The sequence below is a fragment of the Amblyomma mixtum genome, chromosome 4, assembly GCF_055824585.1.
Source record: "Amblyomma mixtum isolate Tamu chromosome 4, ASM5582458v1, whole genome shotgun sequence".
NCBI classification, from domain to species: domain Eukaryota; kingdom Metazoa; phylum Arthropoda; class Arachnida; order Ixodida; family Ixodidae; genus Amblyomma; species Amblyomma mixtum.
Window position 1 is genome coordinate 115,377,745 of NC_143015.1, and position 18,184 is coordinate 115,395,928.

Sequence of the window (18,184 nt, forward strand, 5' to 3'; positions counted from 1 at the left end):
GCGGCCACCGGCCATGTAAACAACCGCCATTTTCTGTCTCGAGCGGTTTGAGATCACTCGTTCCAGTCTCAAAAAATCGTCTCAATCGGCTCGCATAATTAGGCAAGCAACGTCACCACTTCTGGCGCACTTCTGACGTCGGCCGGTGACGCAAAAAACCAATATGGCCGCTGGTCACGACCGACCAATAGGAACGGGGCAAATGAGACACTTTTTGAGACACTTTCCGATTGAGACGATTTTGAGCAACTCGTAATCGCGCCCCAGGAGGCACTGCTTGCGTAAGTATACATTCTGTCCTTTTTTCCCTTTCATGTTAGTTGTCAGCTAATATTTACTTGTGAACTTGTCAAGAGTGAGGACAATGAGCACGCCTCGTGTGTCGCCCCTTTATCTAACTTGTCTGTAGGCATCTGTCAGCAGTTGTCTTTTGATTAACTCAGCGGCGCATTGCAAGGTTTAACTGCGTGTAAGGGTTGGGGTAATATGAAGTAACACACACGTACACGAAGGGAAGCGCTTCTAAATGTCGTGTGTGTTTGTGTGTTCCTTCATCAGGGTGAACGCACTATCCCGGCAAATCTTGTTGGCGCATTGCTTCTGAGAGGGTTTGTTTCTCACGGCACATCGTACATTTATGTACGTGTATAGATATTATGATCATGATCGCAATGACAGTCGTCACGTGGTTACGGCGCTCGGCTGCTGACTCGAAATAGGCGGGTTCGATCCCGGCTGCGGCGGTCGAATTTCGATGGAGGCGAAATTCTAGAGGCCCGTGTACTGTGCGCGATATCGGTGCACTCTAAAGAACCCCAGGTGGTCGAAATTTCCGGAGCCGTTCTCTGCGGCGCCCCCCATAACCAACCAGTTGCCACGTGCGATGCAGTTGAGTGTTTTTCATCGCCAATTTTTGCTTTTGTGAGGCTAATCGCTTGGTTCAGGCATGCATGTCAGACGTCATAGAGTCGCAGCCTGCATGCCTTGTGCTTGATTGACAATTGCTTCCATGGCAGTGTTGACATTGTTGCGTTGCGAGTCTCCGTGCGATGAGAGAAATGTGACAAGAACAGGATGAATGAACACAATTCTTCTGTACTGCCAGAAGTAATGCTGCTCCTGCCAGTGATCGGTTACAGAAAAAAAATTGAGAGTACTTTTTATTTATGTGTGTCCCTTCCCGCTACTGAGAGCCTTGTATTACAAAGTCTAGATCAGTGTGACTCTACATATAGCGAGTGCTAGTTTCGAGCTCGCTAATTGAACGCGCTTGTTTTCTCTCTTCCTCATTTGGTCAATCTTGCGTTTTACTGGTTTCTTTTTTCATCACTATGCTCCTGGTAGACTGCACTGAGTTTGATGTTCAATGCAGTGAAGTTGCACGCCACTATTGCTGGCTGTTATTTGGTTCACATGACAGCAGGCACAGAAATATTGTTTAAATAAGTCCCAAATTGCAGGCGCTCGTGACACTTGTAACTCTCAACTCATGAAAGTTCAGAAGTGTGTTGCGAAGTAGAACGAGATGGTTGTAAGAGTACCTGTCAGTTGTCATGGTAGTGTGAAGTTTTCGGCACCCAAACAGGCAAGTGCCAGTAGAGTATGGCACAGACAGTGTCTGGTAAAAATCTTTGTTTCCCCATTAATCTTTTGTCGTGTTTCCTCTGTGCAGCATGTCAAAACCATTCGCTGTGGTGAAGTTTCCTCTTGAGGACGACTGCCTTGCAGTCATTCCTGTCGGATGGCTCACAGAGACAAAAGAAGAGTGCTACTGGCCTGTGGCCAGGAGCTCGGAGGTGACGCGGCTCGCAAAAGCTGAGGCCGAGCCAGCTCTCGGAGGGGAGTGGATGCGTTGCCCAGTGGTTGTCGTTACCACTTGCCATAAGTAGTCTTATTGCAGACATATTGATGGTAGCTTCATCAGCGATTGTAAAGGCCTCTTTGCTAGATTCTGTGAGTCTGCACCTCTGGATGGCTAAATTACGACTAAGAAGTCATGTTGATAGCCACCGCTTAGCCAGCTGTCAAAAAGAGGAGCAGAATGAACTGTTAGCTATTGCACTTGTAAGCTGATGAACTACTTCTGAAACTCATTAGTGCCTTGTTTTTGAAGACCTGTAGTTCCCAGAATTAGTGCTGCACTCAGTATGCTTAATAATATTTAGTACAGAAAGGTTTAGTATGGTAATTTTTTTTTTTTGCATTATGAAACATTTTTTGGCACACAAAAAGCACAGACAAGGAAAGAGCACACAATACAAATGCCAGACATCAATTGATGCTTTGTGTTGTGTGCTCTTTCCTCATCCATGTTTGTTGTGCACTGAGACAGTGTTTCATAATGCAAATTCAGAACCAACTCATCCAGCTGTTTACATTTAGTTCAGTTTGAATTGTTAGCCTGTCGCAGTGGCTGAGTGGTCCGTGCTGCTGAGCCGAGGGCCCAGGTTACATCCTGTCTGTGGTGAAATGGAGCAGTGCAGAATGCGCTTGTGCTGTGTAATATCAGTGTATGTTAAACAACCCCATGTGGTCTAAATTAATCTGGAGTCTTCCGCTACGTCATTCTTCATAGCTTAAAGCTGTTAAATCCTAGAAACCAGAATCACACTTTTAATTGTAAATAAAACAATGCCTCTGCCACATGAGTGTTTCACAGGCTTTCAAACTGATAGTCTGTTGGCCTGAGTGTTGCTATACAGGCAGCTGAACGGGCATCAAGTCAGCAAAGCAGCCCTCGGACATATTTTGTAGTGACAATTCTGTTAAGTATGGATACGTGTTTAATTATGAGGAATTATGTGAGTTAGTTTTTGAAACCCATAGTTTGTACGAGATTTTGGTGCATGGTATTGAGGGTGCCTAAGACTGTATGCTGTTTGGGCAATTAAATATGTGCTCTCGAAAGTCCGCCAGTTTCCTTTCATAAGGTTTCTGATATAAACAGCAAGCTTCTTGTGGTAAGCGGCCGTGATGGTTAGCAGTCTATGGTTGAGGAAGGAAGGACCCGTGCTCTCACTGTAATGTAAGTTATCAATCGCTCGTACAGCTCTTTTTTGTAAAGTAAGTACTTTCACAAAATTGGTTGAGGTAGTCGTTCCCCAGATCAACAAACAATATTGTACATGCGAAAAGACTAGAGAGAAATAAATTTGTAGTTTGAATTTTCGAGGCAGTATTGTGCGAAATTTATTTAGGATACCAACAGAGCGAGCCATTTTAGTGCAAATGTAGTTTACACGATCTGTCCAGAGTAAATGTTCTTCAAAAATGACTCCAAGGAACATTGTAGAGCTGACACGAGTTACAGGAGCTTGCTTGAAGTGAATTTGGAAGTTGTTCGGAACTTCCTTATTTTTGGCTCTAAACAGTATGTACTTTGTTTTCCTGACATTAAGTTCTAACCTATTTGATTTTATCCAAACAGACAATTGGGATAACCAACTGTTGGAGGCTGCTTGCAAAATATTACTATCTTGCCCTGAAAAAAATACGTTAGTATCGTCTGCATAGATTATAATGTTGTCTGCTGGATGAAGGTTGACGATATCATTAATATATAATAAGAACAACGTTGGTCCTAGAACGGAGCCCTGTGGCACACCAGACACAATCTGACCGATCCCAGATGAAATACCGTTAATGATAGTTGTTTGAGATCGGTTGTCAAGGTAGCTAGCAAATAAGGTTAAAGGAACGCCGCATATTCCATAACACTGCATTTTTTCAAGCAATATCTTATGGTTAACCGAGTCAAACGCTTTCCTCATATCAGGGAATATGCCAACTGTTAGCAGTTTATTTTCTATGTTTTCAATTAGCTTTTCTTTGATTTCCAGTAAGGCGGCCTCAGTTGTTTTGTTTTTTTTTAAATCCGTACTGTTGCTTGGAGATGACATGGTTTTTGTCGAGATATTGAGAATGTTTGCAGGATCCTACAAGAGCGCCGAAAAAAAGGTGCGGCGCTACGAGTTCACTTCAGCCCTAGAAAGCTCGGCAGTTTCTGGTAATTGAAATTCTCATATTTCTTTATTGATGAGAAATTATTTTGCATACTCAACAAGACGTTCATGTGCAATTCTTTTTTAGGAAATGAGGGCCACAACGATGTTGTACAGCTGCCGTCACCACGTAAGACATGAATTCTCATTTGTTAAGCCGCCGCGGTGGCTCAGTGGTTACGGCGCTCGGCTGCTGACCCGAAAGATGCGGGTTTGATCCCGGCCAAGGCGGTCGAATTTTGATGGAGGCGAAATTCTAGAGGCCCGTGTGCTGTGCGATGTCAGTGCACGTTGAAGAACCCCAGGTGGTCGAAATTTCCGGAGCCCTTCATTACGGCGTCCCTCATAGCCTGAGTCGCCTTTGGATGTTAACCGCCTTAAAACTAAAACACCATTTCTCATTTCTATTTAATGTAAGGTCGACATTGTGTTAGTTTTGATTGGGGATTTATGGTAGTATGCTTGCAAAATCTGGGAAAAAAACTCCAACGTAGCTAATTGCACTTGCAGAGAAATGGAACGTGCTCAGACTTGGCATCAGCTTTTTACATTTGCCATGCTCTCAGATCAGCAGTGAATCTGCCAGTAACCATTTCGTGGCAAACTCTCTTACCCACGTTAACAGTACTGCGAACAGGTTTCTATTCACATGACATATATTCCGCTCTCTGTTTTTGGTTTCGCCATGACAGTTTCTTTTGTGTCCTTAAATGAACCGCATTTTCCAGTGTATAAGACGCACCCGCCATATATGCAGGCTGTAATTGAAAAAGTTGCTATATAAGACGCACCCTTATATAAGACGCACCCCAGTTTTCCCAGTTGGGATAGTGGGGATCAATTAAACACGTTTGCGCGACCATCACGAAATTCACCGTACTTGTGAGAAATTCTTAAGCAACGCTAAGTGGTCGAAAAAGGCAACACTCACGTCATTCCTGCCCACGTTTTGGAAAAAAAGAAAGAAAAACGAAAAAACTCTCCCACATGTCCATAAGAACATTTTATTTCTACTTAAAACCTTCGAAGTCTTCACCTTCGGATGCGCTATCAAAAAGTTCGTCCATTTCTGGTGGCAACGCGACTGAAATATTCTCTTCGCACTACGTACATGGAGCAAACAAAGTGGCAAAGGGTGGCTGAAAAAAGAACGCCGGCTTGTCCTGGCTTGTCTTGACAATGGCGAGAAGCGTGATTGTCGTCATCTTTTGGCATTTCACATTACTTTTGCTTGGGGCCTCCGAAACGGTGGTGTGTTTGTGATCCTGGAAGTCGTCATCCCCGTCGTTTCATGATAAAGTTCACCTAAAAAAAGTTGCGCACGGTGGTCCCCGTATTGAAGTATTAACCGTGTTACAACCGCTTCATTGCTAGTGATATTTTTTCGGTAAAAAAGGCTTGAACATGAACCTGAGTAATTTCTGAACTCTCTAAAAAAAAACGAAAAATTCGCATATAAGACGCACCCTTGTATAGGACGCACCAGCAAGATTTTTTAAAAAAGCCGCGTCTTATACACCGGAAAATACGGTACCAATGCACCATGCTGGTGCATGAGAAATGTAATTATTGAAGTACTATAGACACATATTTAAAAAATTGAAAACTGATTTTTCAGGAAAGAAAGTGGTGCAGTAATTCTCTCGCATTTCGGTGGACATTCATAAGAGAAGGGATAAAGGAGGGAGTGTGAGAAGAAAGGAAGAAGGAGGTGCCATAGCGCCCTGGGATAATTTCAGCCGACTGGGGATCTTCAACGTGCACTGACATCGCACAGCACACGGGCACCTCTTGCGTTTCGCCTCCATCGAAACGCGCCGCCGCAGTCGGATCACAACGTTCTTTTATGTGTAATAGGTATCTGCATGATGTGACATTGTTTGTCACGTCAACTACTTGTCATGGAGGTGTCGGTTTTGATGGGTTTTGAATTATGAAGTCTTTGTACAGCCTGTGGTTGAAACCAAATTAAAATATCTTTTCGGCCAAAGGAAGTGTTACTATTGCCTGGGGGGCATCTCTATATAACCAGGAATTTGTTTCTGAACTTCGTAATTTTGTGTCTATTGTGTTTTAAAAAGATCACCTGTATGCAAAACAGCCTGGCCATGCAACTGTTCTGTCCCTTCTCCAAAAATATCCTGAAGTAGCATTTCTGCATTCAATTAGGATAGAAATGTGACATTGTGGTTGTACACAGTAGTGTGTTCTGTACTTCCTGGATTGCCATCAATGACGCATGTTCATCTCCAGCCCCACTGAATCACGCTGGGGAGAGCGTGAACGAAAACAGTGCGCCACCCAGCAAGCTGGAGGGGTCGACAGCTGGGACTGTTGATGGTGAGATTTTCACTTTGTTTACTTTTGTGCAAAAAGAGAAATGCAAGCCAAACACGGGGACACAGTGAGAGGACAGAACAAATGCTGCTTGTCCCGTCTTTTCACTGTGTTCCTTTCTTTTAAATACACTCCTATTTTGTCTAGTATCAAGTGACACAACAAAATATAGAAGCTAGATCTGCTTTGCCTTAAAGAAAAACAGCAAATTTTAAATTTCTCATTGTACCTGCTGCTGCCGAGCAGCAGTCAACGGGCCCAGAAAGACCTAGAGAATATACTTATTCAGGAAGATATTTGCACGGAGTTCTCCTCAGTGGCTCTTGAAACGGTGCTAGGAGCACATTTCTAGTTTCAAACTATGTGCTTTGAAAGGGGTCACTCTGAAAATCATCACATGTATTTCTCAAAACCGATTGTATTGAACTGAAGTGGTACTGGAATTTACAACCTAGTACTTCCATTGCTTTCTCCTCTTGTGATTCATAGTGGAGTGGTTGTTGTGTGCCCTTCCCAAGAGCTGTATGTTGTGCTTTTGTTGGGTTCTTTTGGATCCTGGCATTTCTTTGCCTCTCTCGGCCTACATCACCACCAGGAAGCCACTCCTACGAATTGCACTCTACACAGTAGTCCCATGTTCTGTGCATTTGTTTCCTTACCAGCATAATTTGGTCGCTTGGTCGCGGTTGGTCAGCAAGGCCCATATTGTAATTTTTCATTGTCTTTCAAAGTATTTTAAAAGTTTACTGGTTGGAAGTCAATGCAGTGCCTTGGATGCAGCGAAATGTGCTGAAAAAAAATTAATTGCGCTATCACAAAGCTCCCATAAAGGGTGCTGAAGGAGATAAGCAGCCAATAATAGTGGCATGCTCTGAAGGAGGACCTCTTGCTTAGGAAAGAACTGAACAGCCTAACTGCCTTGTTGAGCACATCAGCTGGCTCCTAGTCTTGTCTTGCCTGCAGCAAAATGGATGCGTGGTAAGAGATAAATGTGACCTTGTTTTATGTCTCAACGGTTTGGCACCTCCTGTGCCTAGCAAGAAACATTTGGTCCATCTCTTTGTTGCATTTCGCCTGTCAGCTAAGGGCTATAATTCCATAAGGGCTATCTTTGTTGCAGTTTTAATGCATTGATCCCTGCCAGCACTTGCAGTTAGAACAGATGTCTACCTCCAGCATTTTGGCCAATGTGGGTTTTGCCGTGAGCAATACTTTCCAAATGGTGCAATGCTATATTAAGGGCACAGGCCTGCTCTGCTTTCTCGCTCCTATTAGCACATGCTTCTCATGACACTGGAAGAATCCATTTGCGACTAACTGCTGCCATCTCTGCCATGGTGCAATAGCAGTGGAAATGCCCATGAAGCAATGTAAAAATTGGCGAAGCTCATAGACTGAGAAGTCCTTTACACAACAAGGCTGCAGGTTCTGTGCTAGCTATCACACATAGAGCAGCTCCATTTCACCTAGGGGTTTGTCAGTTCATGGTGACATTTATGGCATTTAAATTAGGCTAGCAAGGAATAGAACATGAATTAGAAGTGTCCTGGAGGATAAAAACTGGTGGAAGTTTAGGAGCATAGTACAGAGTGTGTTGCTGCCTACTGTTAGCCTCATACTGTTCTTTATTGTACCTCAGTGCGCAAATGATATTATTGCGCCCAGGTTAACCCTGCTCTCACTGAAATTGTTGATTGCTTCAGTTTCAGCTACCCTGCTGAAGCTGATGTGCCTGGTGCTGGAGGTCCGACAGCAGCAGCGCGACTTAATGCAGCGGTTACAAAGGCTGGAGGATCATGTGCTGCTGCGGTCGGACCGGCAGCTGGAGCAGAGGACTCGGCCAGTGTCCCCCTCGCCACCGCCTCCCACCCTTGCACTGCCCGCATTCTCCCCCGAGGAGTTGGACACTGTGGAAGCTGCCGTCCAGGACGACAGCGTGGCTGCTGGACTGGTGATTTAATGTTTCTGATAATTCGTGTCTGGAAAAAATGAATGCCTACTAACGATTTGCATGCATAATGTAATTGCGAGGTTTGTGAAGAAATCTTGAGCTCCAAGAGTGTTTGCATGCCGTGCTCTGTGAATAACATGCTCTTCATAGATATAATTCCTACTGTTGTGCTGGAGTGTGCTGTCACAGTGTGTTTTGTTAATGTAAATGTCTTGTTCATGAAAGTTGCTTGCTGATATACACACTGGCTGCTTCAGTGAACATTTTCAGGAATTCCTAAGAATAGGGAGTTCAAAATAGAAGAAATATTTGCAGGTACACACGCACAGTTATGCAGTAAATTATGTCCACCACTGCTGAGAGATCGTTCCTCCAAAAAAAAAATTGTTTTCCCATATCGAACTTGCGCTTCTTTAGGAATTTTTGAGAGTGTTCACTGGAACGCCCTGTCGATTCCTTGTGTGGTGAGATTTACTGTTGGAAGCAAAAGTGGTACGCAATGCCCAGCCGGTAGCAGAGCTTGCAAAAACTGCATCACGTGTCGGGACAGCTGTTAGGGGACTCTCTTTATCTGCTCTTTGGCTCCTATCAATTTGTTGGGCTCAGTAGCAGTGCTGAACATGTGGCGCTCGCAATATTGCTTACGGCAAGTGCCAGTTGTCACATCATGTTTCAGCCACGCAATGCAAAGAAAATGCCACCTGCGAGACTGCTGTCGCATCGGAGCGTTTAGGCGAGAAGGAGCGCTAAACAGCAAACCAAGCTACTGATGCTGGTTCTGTGCGAAGCATTGCACCTGTCACATCTTGTAGTAGCTTGGTATTTGGCGGTGCAGTCACAGGCTTTTTTGGGGCAGTTGCTCTCAGATGGTGTCACTCAATGTCATTCGATGTAGTTTTCCAGAGCTCTGCCAGTGGCCGGTCGTTGCATAACAGACTTGGTTCCAACAAATTTTTTTTCTCAGTCAAATATTTCTGTGATTACATTATTGTTTTACATCGATCAACAGCAAAAAAAAATCCCCTATGCTTTTGTTGCCTGTGGCTGCCTTTCTTCGTAGGTGTCTCATAACGAGCCCCTCATTTTCCTTACATTTGTCATTTATTGTTGTGCTGTTTTAATTTAGTTCAGCAGTGGACTTTGTAGCTAACATTAAGGATGTTGTAAGGTCTGTTTTACAGGAAGTTGAGCTTTCGGTTAATATACTGTTGCATGAACTGCTGTGAACACAGCTGGAAGTTGGTCCTCTCTCAGCGCGTCTTTAATTTTGGCTAGGTTTCCCAAATAATGGGGCAGCTTTAACCCACCTCTTCCCTGTCTTTTGCTCACATTATGCACATTTCATTACTTAATCTGCTGCCAAAAACAAGCAACATCGTTTAATTAAATGTGGTTGCTAAGCACGCAGCTTTACTCAGGTGCTTGGGGATTTAAATAAGCGCCCTTTGTATAGCATTAATTAGACTGCTCAATTTCAGGGTAGTGAGCCCCGCCATGGTGGCTCAGTGGTTAGGGCACTCGACTGCTGAACCCAAAGACTCAGGTTCAAACCCAGCCGTGATGGCCAGTTTTCCATGGAGGCGAAAAGCAAGGCGCCCGTGTGCAGTGTGATGTCAGTGGCGCATGTTAAAGACCCCACGTGGTCGAAACTTCCGGAGCCCTCCACTATGGTGTCCCTCATCATAGCCTGAGTCACTTTGGAACTTTAAGTTCTACAAACCAAATCAATTTTAGCGTAACGGCTGTGCAGAGAAAACACATCCAGTACATAGATATCTGCAAAAAGCATTATAGTTATAATATAATAATGTCCAAGATGCAAAGCATAATGGGTAGGAGTTGGCCACCTTTGCTTAATCGCTAAAGTTTCCCTGCTCTTAGTAAACTGGGAAAAAAAAGAATGTCCATATTGGTGGTGGTGCTTTCTGCTGGTAGCAACTAGTCAAGCTATTGTATCATACAGAAATTATGCATTATGATTGTAGGTACTCGCATGGGCTGTTGACAGGTAGTCACACAATTGTCTTAGCTATTCGATTCTGCTAAACTAAATGAAATTATAATTGATGTTTGTGCCTAATAGCTTGTGCACCTGTGGTGTTTCTTTCCAGCGAAAGCAGCTGGTCCGCCTGGGGGGCAAGGGCCTGAGGGAGGTGGGCTCCAACATAATGACCACCATCATGGGGGTGGCTGTACAGAGGATGTACAGCCTCCATGGCCGCAAGGGCAAGTGGTCATTTATTGCCCTGAAGTTATGCAAGGTGGCAACAGGTATGTTGTTGCAGTAGCTTTTAACTGAATTTTAAAAGATGAGTGGAAGAACATGCACCAGGTTCTGCTGCGCTTTGTTTTCTTTTCTTCTTTTCAGTTGATACTTTACCAGTTTTCTTTTTCATTACAGGTGAATATTTTGTTACTGTTTTTATGGGGGTAGTCATCTGCAGTTTTCTTCCATGTGCATCTGAAGATATATGAGTCAGCAGATGCCTTTCAAAGAAAGCCCTCCCACCAGTCACATCCATCTCTTGTCATGGATCGTAGTCGTGCCTTGTATCTGCCAGCCATTTGTGCTCCCATATGTTAGTAGTGCAAAGTGGTCGTCCGTGATGTCGCAGCAGCTTTATACATTTGGTTAGAAGAGCTTTCAGGTGGATTTTCTCCTCAAGTTGTATTTGGATACTGTAGGCCTTTCATTTTGGCACGCACTTTGAGTTAACATGTACTTGTGGCCTTTTCTGTTTTCTCTGTTGCTGAAATAATCTTGATTTCTGTTAACGAGCAAAGTTTTTCTGCTGGCCTAAAATGAACGCTTATCTTATGCAGATGCCATCTGTGAGAAGACGGGGGCGGATGTGGTGGAAGCGCAGGGGTTTATTAGGAAGTGGTTGCCAGGTTCGGTGGACCGTGGCGGCGGACGCAAAAGGCGTTTTGCCGAAGCGTTTCTGCCAAGTACCGCTGCCGGCCTGGCAACCACTGCGAGCCCCTGTGCTTCAGCCCCCAGCACAGTGCCCTCCCTTCCCCAAGCGGCCCCCACCTCCCAGAAATCCTCCTCCCGCGCGGCCCTGGCTCCTTCCCAAGGTCCCGCCTCCTGCGCGGCCCTCGCTGCCTCACAGGACTCGCGCAACCGCGCGTCCCCAGCCACGGTGCCTAATTATTTAATAAATTGTTTCTCAGTTGGATTCTTTCGTTGCCTCATTTTGTTGTGCATGTGTATAGAAGAGATGATTGCAGCTTTGCAATGCCAAAACCCATGGCTTTCCCAATGCGAACATTAACTGGAATGTGAATATTCGCTGAACTGGAAATGCAATGGCATAAACTTCGGGCAAGCGTTAGCAGAAAGGCTGAACAGTGGCCTAATTGTGGTATGTCAAGCCGGTGTTGGTAGAGCGGCTGAAAGTGGGTACAATAGCGGCATGAATGTCGGTTCAGTGTTGGTAGAGCGGCTGAACAGTGGTCTGATAGTGGCATGAATGTCGGTTCAGTGTTGGTAGAGCGGCTGAACAGTGGTCTGAGAGTGGCATGAATGTCGGTTCAGTGTTGGTAGAGCGGCTGAACAGTGGTCTGAGAGTGGCATGAATGTCGGTTCAGTGTTGGTAGAGCGGCTGAACAGTGGTCTGATAGTGGCATGAATGTCGGTTCAGTGTTGGTCCGAACATCAGGCCAAGGTTGGAAAAAGTAACTTTTTGCCCCAATGCCGACGTCGGTACGACTTTCGAGCCGGTTTTGACCAGCATTATGCCAGCGTCGGTCCATTGTTGGTGTGCTGCTTGGGAGGACTGTGAGATATGCACGTTGTTACGGAAAGGCGAAATAGAGCGCTTTCGGGCACTGACTGTAGTAAATGTTGCGACGCAGAAGCTTTCCTCCGCTCATTGGATTGCGAGGAGATACCAGACAGTACAGGGGATAAAAGCAGAAGACTCATGGGAAGTCACCTCCAACAACCGCTGTAACTCAATACCCCACTCGATGTAGTATATTGAGTCCCGGATTTCCTCTCCACATAAAGGACTTCGAGGAATCATTGCTAGAAGTAAGAGAAAACGAAGGAAATAAAATACAGTGTAAGGGCACCGCCGAGGTTGCAGCTAAAAGAAATAAGAAACGCGGACTGAGCAAAACGAGATAGGTGGTTGGGTAGCAGAAGTAGTAAATTGCGACACAAGCGAAGGTAGCTTGCAATGTAACGGTGGAGGCGACCAGGCTGGAATGAGATGGTGCATGTCAGGTCATATGTACTATAGGCGACCGACTGACAACAAAGAATGTCGACATCTATGGCTACCTGGACAAGCCGTCGCAACACGGAGCAGACGACGGGCTATAGAACCGAGAGGTGGGAGTAGAGATGAACACGACACCAACGCCTGCCACAGCTCCATTGGATCGGAAACGATGGCAGTGATGTAACAACAACGAAGGCTGAAGCGACGTTCTAGTCCTTTTTTTCTGCCCTTATATAAGCCAGAATACGTTATTAAATGGAAGAGGGCTAAGACTCTGCAAGTGAAGGTAAAGGAGCAAGGACAGAGATTCGCGAAGCTCAAAAGTATAAAAAAGTTGCTATGCTACCGGCGTGCCGTCTGTGATCCAGAGCGTGAAAAATGCGAATAATTTTCATGTCTGCTCTCGGAACATGGATTGATTCGTTAGTTGAAGTAAAGGCCTTTTTGCAACGTGTTTATCGAAACAAGGCCAAAGTTCAAGTGGCCAGCGATGCAGGAGGCCTGGTGAAGGATAAATACATGAAAATTTTAACAAAATAGCGGAAAAACAACATAACCCAAAAATTTCTGTAGTCGTAATGCTGCACCGGCAGGTGATGAAGCAATTTTGAATTTTTCTTTTGACTAACTGTACGCGCTTGTGTATTTGCGCGGAGTTTTATCGTGCTTAGACAATACAAATACGTTCATTTTAATTACGCTCCAATCATATTTTTTGCCCCAACTCTGGTTGGTTTGGTTTGGTGTGGTTCATGGGGTTTAACATCCCAAAGCGACTCAGGCTATGAGAGACGCCGTGGTGGAGGGCTCCGGATATTTCGACCACCTGGGGTTCTTTAACGTGCACTGACATCGCACAGTACAGGGGCGCCAAGAATTAAGGCACAACTCTCCTAGATTTTAACTTCCCAGCATTGGAGGGGTCACAAGTCAATCCCATGCATTGGTTTATAACTTTTATCCGGCGTTTTCAATTCCTGGGCAATGAAAGCCTGCAAGGTGGTGTTTAGGGGGATTTTCTCTCTTCACCTGCCAATCGTGCACCTTTAAGGATAGCACGAAAAAACATTCAAGTAGGATGCTAAGTGGCCGGATAAGTGTCTGCAGAAGGAAGCATCTTAATACAAATATAGAGTAAAAATTATTTACTTAAAGAAAACGAAGACCTCCCTAATAGAGTTCAATGGAGCAAAAATATGAAACGGATTCCCCATCTAGGTAACAGTAGCCAGAAATTTTAAAATGTCTTGTAAACTGCATTTCTGGTCTAATCAAATTTTGCCTGAAACTCTTGTTTTGTGAATTCATGACACCTCATTTTTCTTGGTGCTTGGTTTTGGCGTGTTTTTCCATTGTATTCTGTGTATTCTTCTCATTTTTGTGTTTTTTTGTACTTTGTATTCTTGGTGTTCTTTGTATTCTTCTGGTTTATGGTTTATGGGGTTTTAACGTCCCAAAGCGACTAAGGCTATGAGAGACGCCGCAGTGGAGGGCTCCGGAAATTTCGACCACCTGGGGTTCTTTAACGTGCACTGACATCGCACAGTACACGGGCCTCTAGAATTTCTTCTCCAAAGAAATTCTAGCCGCCGCGGCCGGGATCGAACCCGCGTCTTTTGGGTCAGCAGCCGAGCACCATAACCGCTGAGCCACCGCGGCGGTTTTTGTATTCTTCTTGCAGTCTCCTATCTTATTCTTGTTTTTTGTTGCGTGTTTTTTGTAACCTGCACTATTGTGTATAACATGATTAACTCGTTAGTCTTCCGCGCTCTGTGGCTGAACTGCAAGTAATTTTTGTACTGGACCGGCCACAAGCCTTGTAGCTATCGGTCCAAACAGTGTTTGTGTAAATCACCTGTTCTCGCAATAAAGTTTCCGTTATAAAAAGAATGAAAAAAAAAGTAAGCCACAGGAATTACGAAACTTCGTTTATTAGCGCAACGCTAACAATAGAACAGTGCCGGCATAACTTATGCAATCGCGTGCTATCAAACCGGAAAGGGCAGAAGTTCGAGGAGAGTTTGGAGGACGTTCCGCTCCAGAGGCTCCAGGAATAACTCGCCCAAAGCGATCCCAAGCCCCCCCCCCCCCTTTCCTCCCCCCCCCCCCCCCCCCCTCCTTTGTCCACGGCGACTTCGAAATCAATCCCACTTCGATCGCCCCCTCAGCCTCCAGCAATGTTTGCGCGACGTCTAGCTCGAGCTGGGAGTCCACATTTGGAAATCACCGAAGAGGAAATGATGCATCGATCGACCAAAGAACCGCGCGGGAAAAGTGCACGGGAATGAGCTCCGCATCGAAATGTCGTTATTAAACCATTTCCACCGCCGCGCCCACACAGTACGAGAATCCAATAATAGGAAAGAAGCGCGATTATTGGATTATTGTCGTGTCTCGCGCCCTCAGGAAGGGGGGGGGGGGGGGGGGGGGGGGAGGCTTGTCAAGGTTGGGGTATGCGCCCACTGTTCTATTCTTGGATCGTGAGAAATGTGGATGCCGGTGTTTCGTGCCGCCGACGGAAACAATGAAACGGCAAGCGTCGCAGCGTGTTTCACGCCGATTTTTTTTTCGAGACGTCTTTTCATATTAATCGTGTTCTCGAGTGGCAGCACGACAAGAAACGAGATGGCATGCGCCTTCCCCAATAAGGAAGAACTTGCCTCAGGGCGTAGGCGGGAATTTCCTCTCGGTCCCGAAAGAAGCGGGTGCTATCCCGGACGCGGCGGTCGCATTTCGGTGGAGGCGAAATGCTATACTGTGCGATGTTAATTGCACGTTAAAGGAATCCCAGGTGGTGGAAATTTCCGGAGCCCTCCACTACGGCGTCCCTCATAGCCTGAGTTGCTTCGGGACGTTAAACCCCAATAAACCAAACCAAACCAAACAAAAATACATGCGCTTACGAGAAGCTTGCAGACAAAACAACCTCTCTAGTGCACGTAACACGTCGAAATAACCAAAATTTGTTGAGCGCCGGGGTAACTGCATTTTCTAAATACTAAAAACTGATATGGACATTGCTTACGGTGGGCTACACGCCTCCCACTAATTAAGGAGCGTAACGGCAATAGGTAAAAAAGTTAAATGTTTAATATTAGTTAACCAGCCTGCTAGTTGAATGTCTTAGCTAGCTGCATTCTGGCGTACTACACCACTGACAATGCTGCGCCGAAAAAAAGCACTCTTCTCACTCGAAAAAATACTTTTAAAAATTGTGCAGTCTTCGGTGAAACACCTTGTATATGTTTCCGGCCGTATATCATTTGCGCTTCCGTGTGCCGCGGTTGGATGTCGTCATCAGAGAAGCGCGTTCTTCAGCTTGCGCAATGTAGTCGTCGCCTCTGCGGCCGGATTCGCTTGGTCGCTGGCGCGGCCGGTGAGTGCGAACGGTCAAGGACTCCCGTAATGGACGGTCGAGTGTCGGCGCTTCCTCGTCGCTATCTCGGGCCGCCAGGATTGAGGACCTTTATATAGACCGCTTCAGGCTTGGTCGATAGACCACGCCAACAGAGAGCCGATCGACGCAGGCGTGTTATCACTGCGTCTTCCAGTGCGCACGTATGAACGCCTCAGCGGCACTGGTAGTCGGCCGAATATTGGAAATGCATTGGCAAATACCGGTACTATATATAACCACAGTGAAACCATAAATTTCCAATACTGGACAGATTACGTGCGCTGCTTGCCCAAGATGCACATGTAATCCGCTTAATATTTTGAAATACATTGGTAATTGGCCGGTCCTACAAAGGACCACAGTGAGAACATTCATTTCCAACATTGGTTCAATTGGCCCAATATTGGTAACGTATTGGCAAATGCCGGTTTTACATAGGACCAGAGTGAAACCGTTTCCACGTATTGGGCCGATTACTTGTGCTTGCTTGGGGTCAGTCCAGTGCTTTCACTAGAATAACCTAATGTGTAGTGGATTTGAAATCATAACTATACTTGTGTGAGCGGTAATGAGTAGTTATTCGCTCATTTCAAACCTACTCCACCTTGAGGTGTCCCCTTAAACACACTGGACTGAAACCGTTCCGACATTCGAGTTGTTTTTCAATTGGGCTTCGCTCTGCCGTCTGCTGGGCGTCCTGGTTACCTGCCTTATGGTGAAGGGACCGCGTGATGGGTTGATGTGCCTCATCAAAATCAGTTTTTTTCAGATGACTGGTTACCTCAGAGACGTCTACAAAAAAATTAATTACAAACCGGACTTGTGGCCTGACTTTTTGACGTGTGCTCAGTTTGTGCCCTGGTAGTGGTGCATGTGCATGGTGTGTGTGCGTGCGTGTGTATGTGTGTGTGCATATGTGTGTAAGTGCGCGCGTGCGTATGTGTGTAAGTGTAAGTGTGTGTGTGTAAGAGTGTGTGTGTGTGTAAGTGAGCGTGTGTTTGTGCAAGTGTGTCGGTGTGTTCTGTATTTTAGGCTACTTTGTTTTTGCTTCCCGGTTTCTTTTAAACAGCTCCTGTAAGAACATCGTTTTACCGTAATATATTAAATACAAATATGAAAAAAAAAATATTCCTCGTTAGCTTAGTTCGAAGATAAACTGCTCTGAACAGGCGGTGGACCCAGATTCGAGCTTCGGATCTGGACAAAGTTTTTAACTGTGTTATTTGGAAGCTGTACAGCTTTTTTTGAGCGTTTTTTTTTTCACATAACACTGCCAGCGGTGTAGTACATCACACTACAGCTAAGACGAGCTAGCTAGCAGGCTGGTTAACTAATTTTGAATAGTTAACTATCTATTACTGTTAGGCTCCTTAATTGCCAAGAGGCGTGTAGCCCACCATAAGTAATATCCATATCAGCTTTTAGAACTTAGAAAACGCGGTTACCCTCGGCGCTGTGGCCCAAAAAATTTTTGGCTACATCGCGTCAAAATTCATGAGCTTTCGAGAAGCTTGCAGGCAAAGCAACATCTCCAGTGCACGTAACTAGTCGAAACAGTCAAGCTCTGTTGGGCCACAGCGCCGAGGGTAACCGCGTTTTCGAAATTATAAAACGGATAAGGATGTTACTTACGGTGGGCTACACACCTCTCAATAATTAAGGAGCCGAACAGTGTTAGTTACACAGTTTAGTATTCAGCATTAGTTAACCAGCCTGCTAGCTGGCACGGCTTAGCTGTATTCTTATGTACTTCACCAATGACATTGCTAAGCCGAAAAAAGTGCTCGTTTAGCTCAAAAAGACTATTTTTAAAAGTTGTGCCGCAAAGTTTTAGGTGAGACACCCTGCATATACTACACACGCTCGCAAACGCGGACGACAGATCACTCAAACGAAAGCACTGGTTGCTGTCCCAGCTGCTTCTCGGACTCGATCAGAGTTTCCGAGCACGCTTTGCAATGTCGCGAGGCGACGCTGCGTAGAGTTTGTCGAGTGTACCGAGATAGATCGAGCTGTGCGTTGGGGCCGAGGAGTGGATTGCGGCGGACGAATCGAGCCGGCGAGCAGCACTTGGCCGGTGTTGCCTTTGTTTCCGGCCTGACCTTTCCGAGCGGGAGGGCGGTGAGGGCCTACGAGACCATCCATTCTGCGATCGAAGCTTCTCAGCGAAACCGCATGGTGCGGTGTACGGAAGAAGCTACAGACACACACGCTTTCGTGAGTCGCGTTGGAGTGCACGCCGATTGAGGAGAAACTATACTCCGCTTCA

At 45.6% G+C, this 18,184-nt stretch overlaps 2 protein-coding genes across 5 annotated transcripts in view; one reads left to right on the forward strand and one right to left on the reverse strand.

Moving 5' to 3' along the window:
* The window catches only part of LOC149347988 (receptor-type guanylate cyclase Gyc76C-like), a 321,612-nt gene that overhangs the window by 112,890 nt on the left and 190,538 nt on the right, over positions 1–18,184 (reverse strand). The window lies entirely within an intron of this gene.
* On the forward strand, positions 262–11,579 carry LOC149347990 (uncharacterized). Of its 2 annotated transcripts, none has more exons than XM_089587837.1 (7): positions 262–281; positions 1,673–4,006; positions 4,090–4,131; positions 6,255–6,341; positions 8,042–8,289; positions 10,401–10,560; positions 11,113–11,579. In XM_089587837.1, the coding sequence occupies exons 2-7, from the start codon at positions 3,781–3,783 to the stop codon at positions 11,562–11,564; spliced, it is 1,215 nt and encodes a 404-aa protein (XP_089443963.1). In that variant the 5' UTR covers positions 262–281; positions 1,673–3,780; the 3' UTR covers positions 11,565–11,579. The 2 variants fall into 2 exon arrangements, with proteins under 2 accessions (XP_089443963.1, XP_089443964.1); XM_089587838.1 differs by having other exon boundaries at positions 10,401–10,515.

What these genes read in the sequence shown, in the direction of transcription:
- LOC149347990 (XM_089587837.1), top strand. Translation starts at nt 3,781, where the DNA reads ATGCCAACTGTTAGCAGTTTATTTTCTATGTTTTCAATTAGCTTTTCT. An exon ending in TGTACAGCTGCCGTCACCAC is followed by an intron (nt 4,132 to 6,254) that starts GTAAGACATGAA and finishes GTTCATCTCCAG; the next exon opens with CCCCACTGAATCACGCTGGG. An exon ending in GACAGCTGGGACTGTTGATG is followed by an intron (nt 6,342 to 8,041) that starts GTGAGATTTTCA and finishes TGATTGCTTCAG; the next exon opens with TTTCAGCTACCCTGCTGAAG.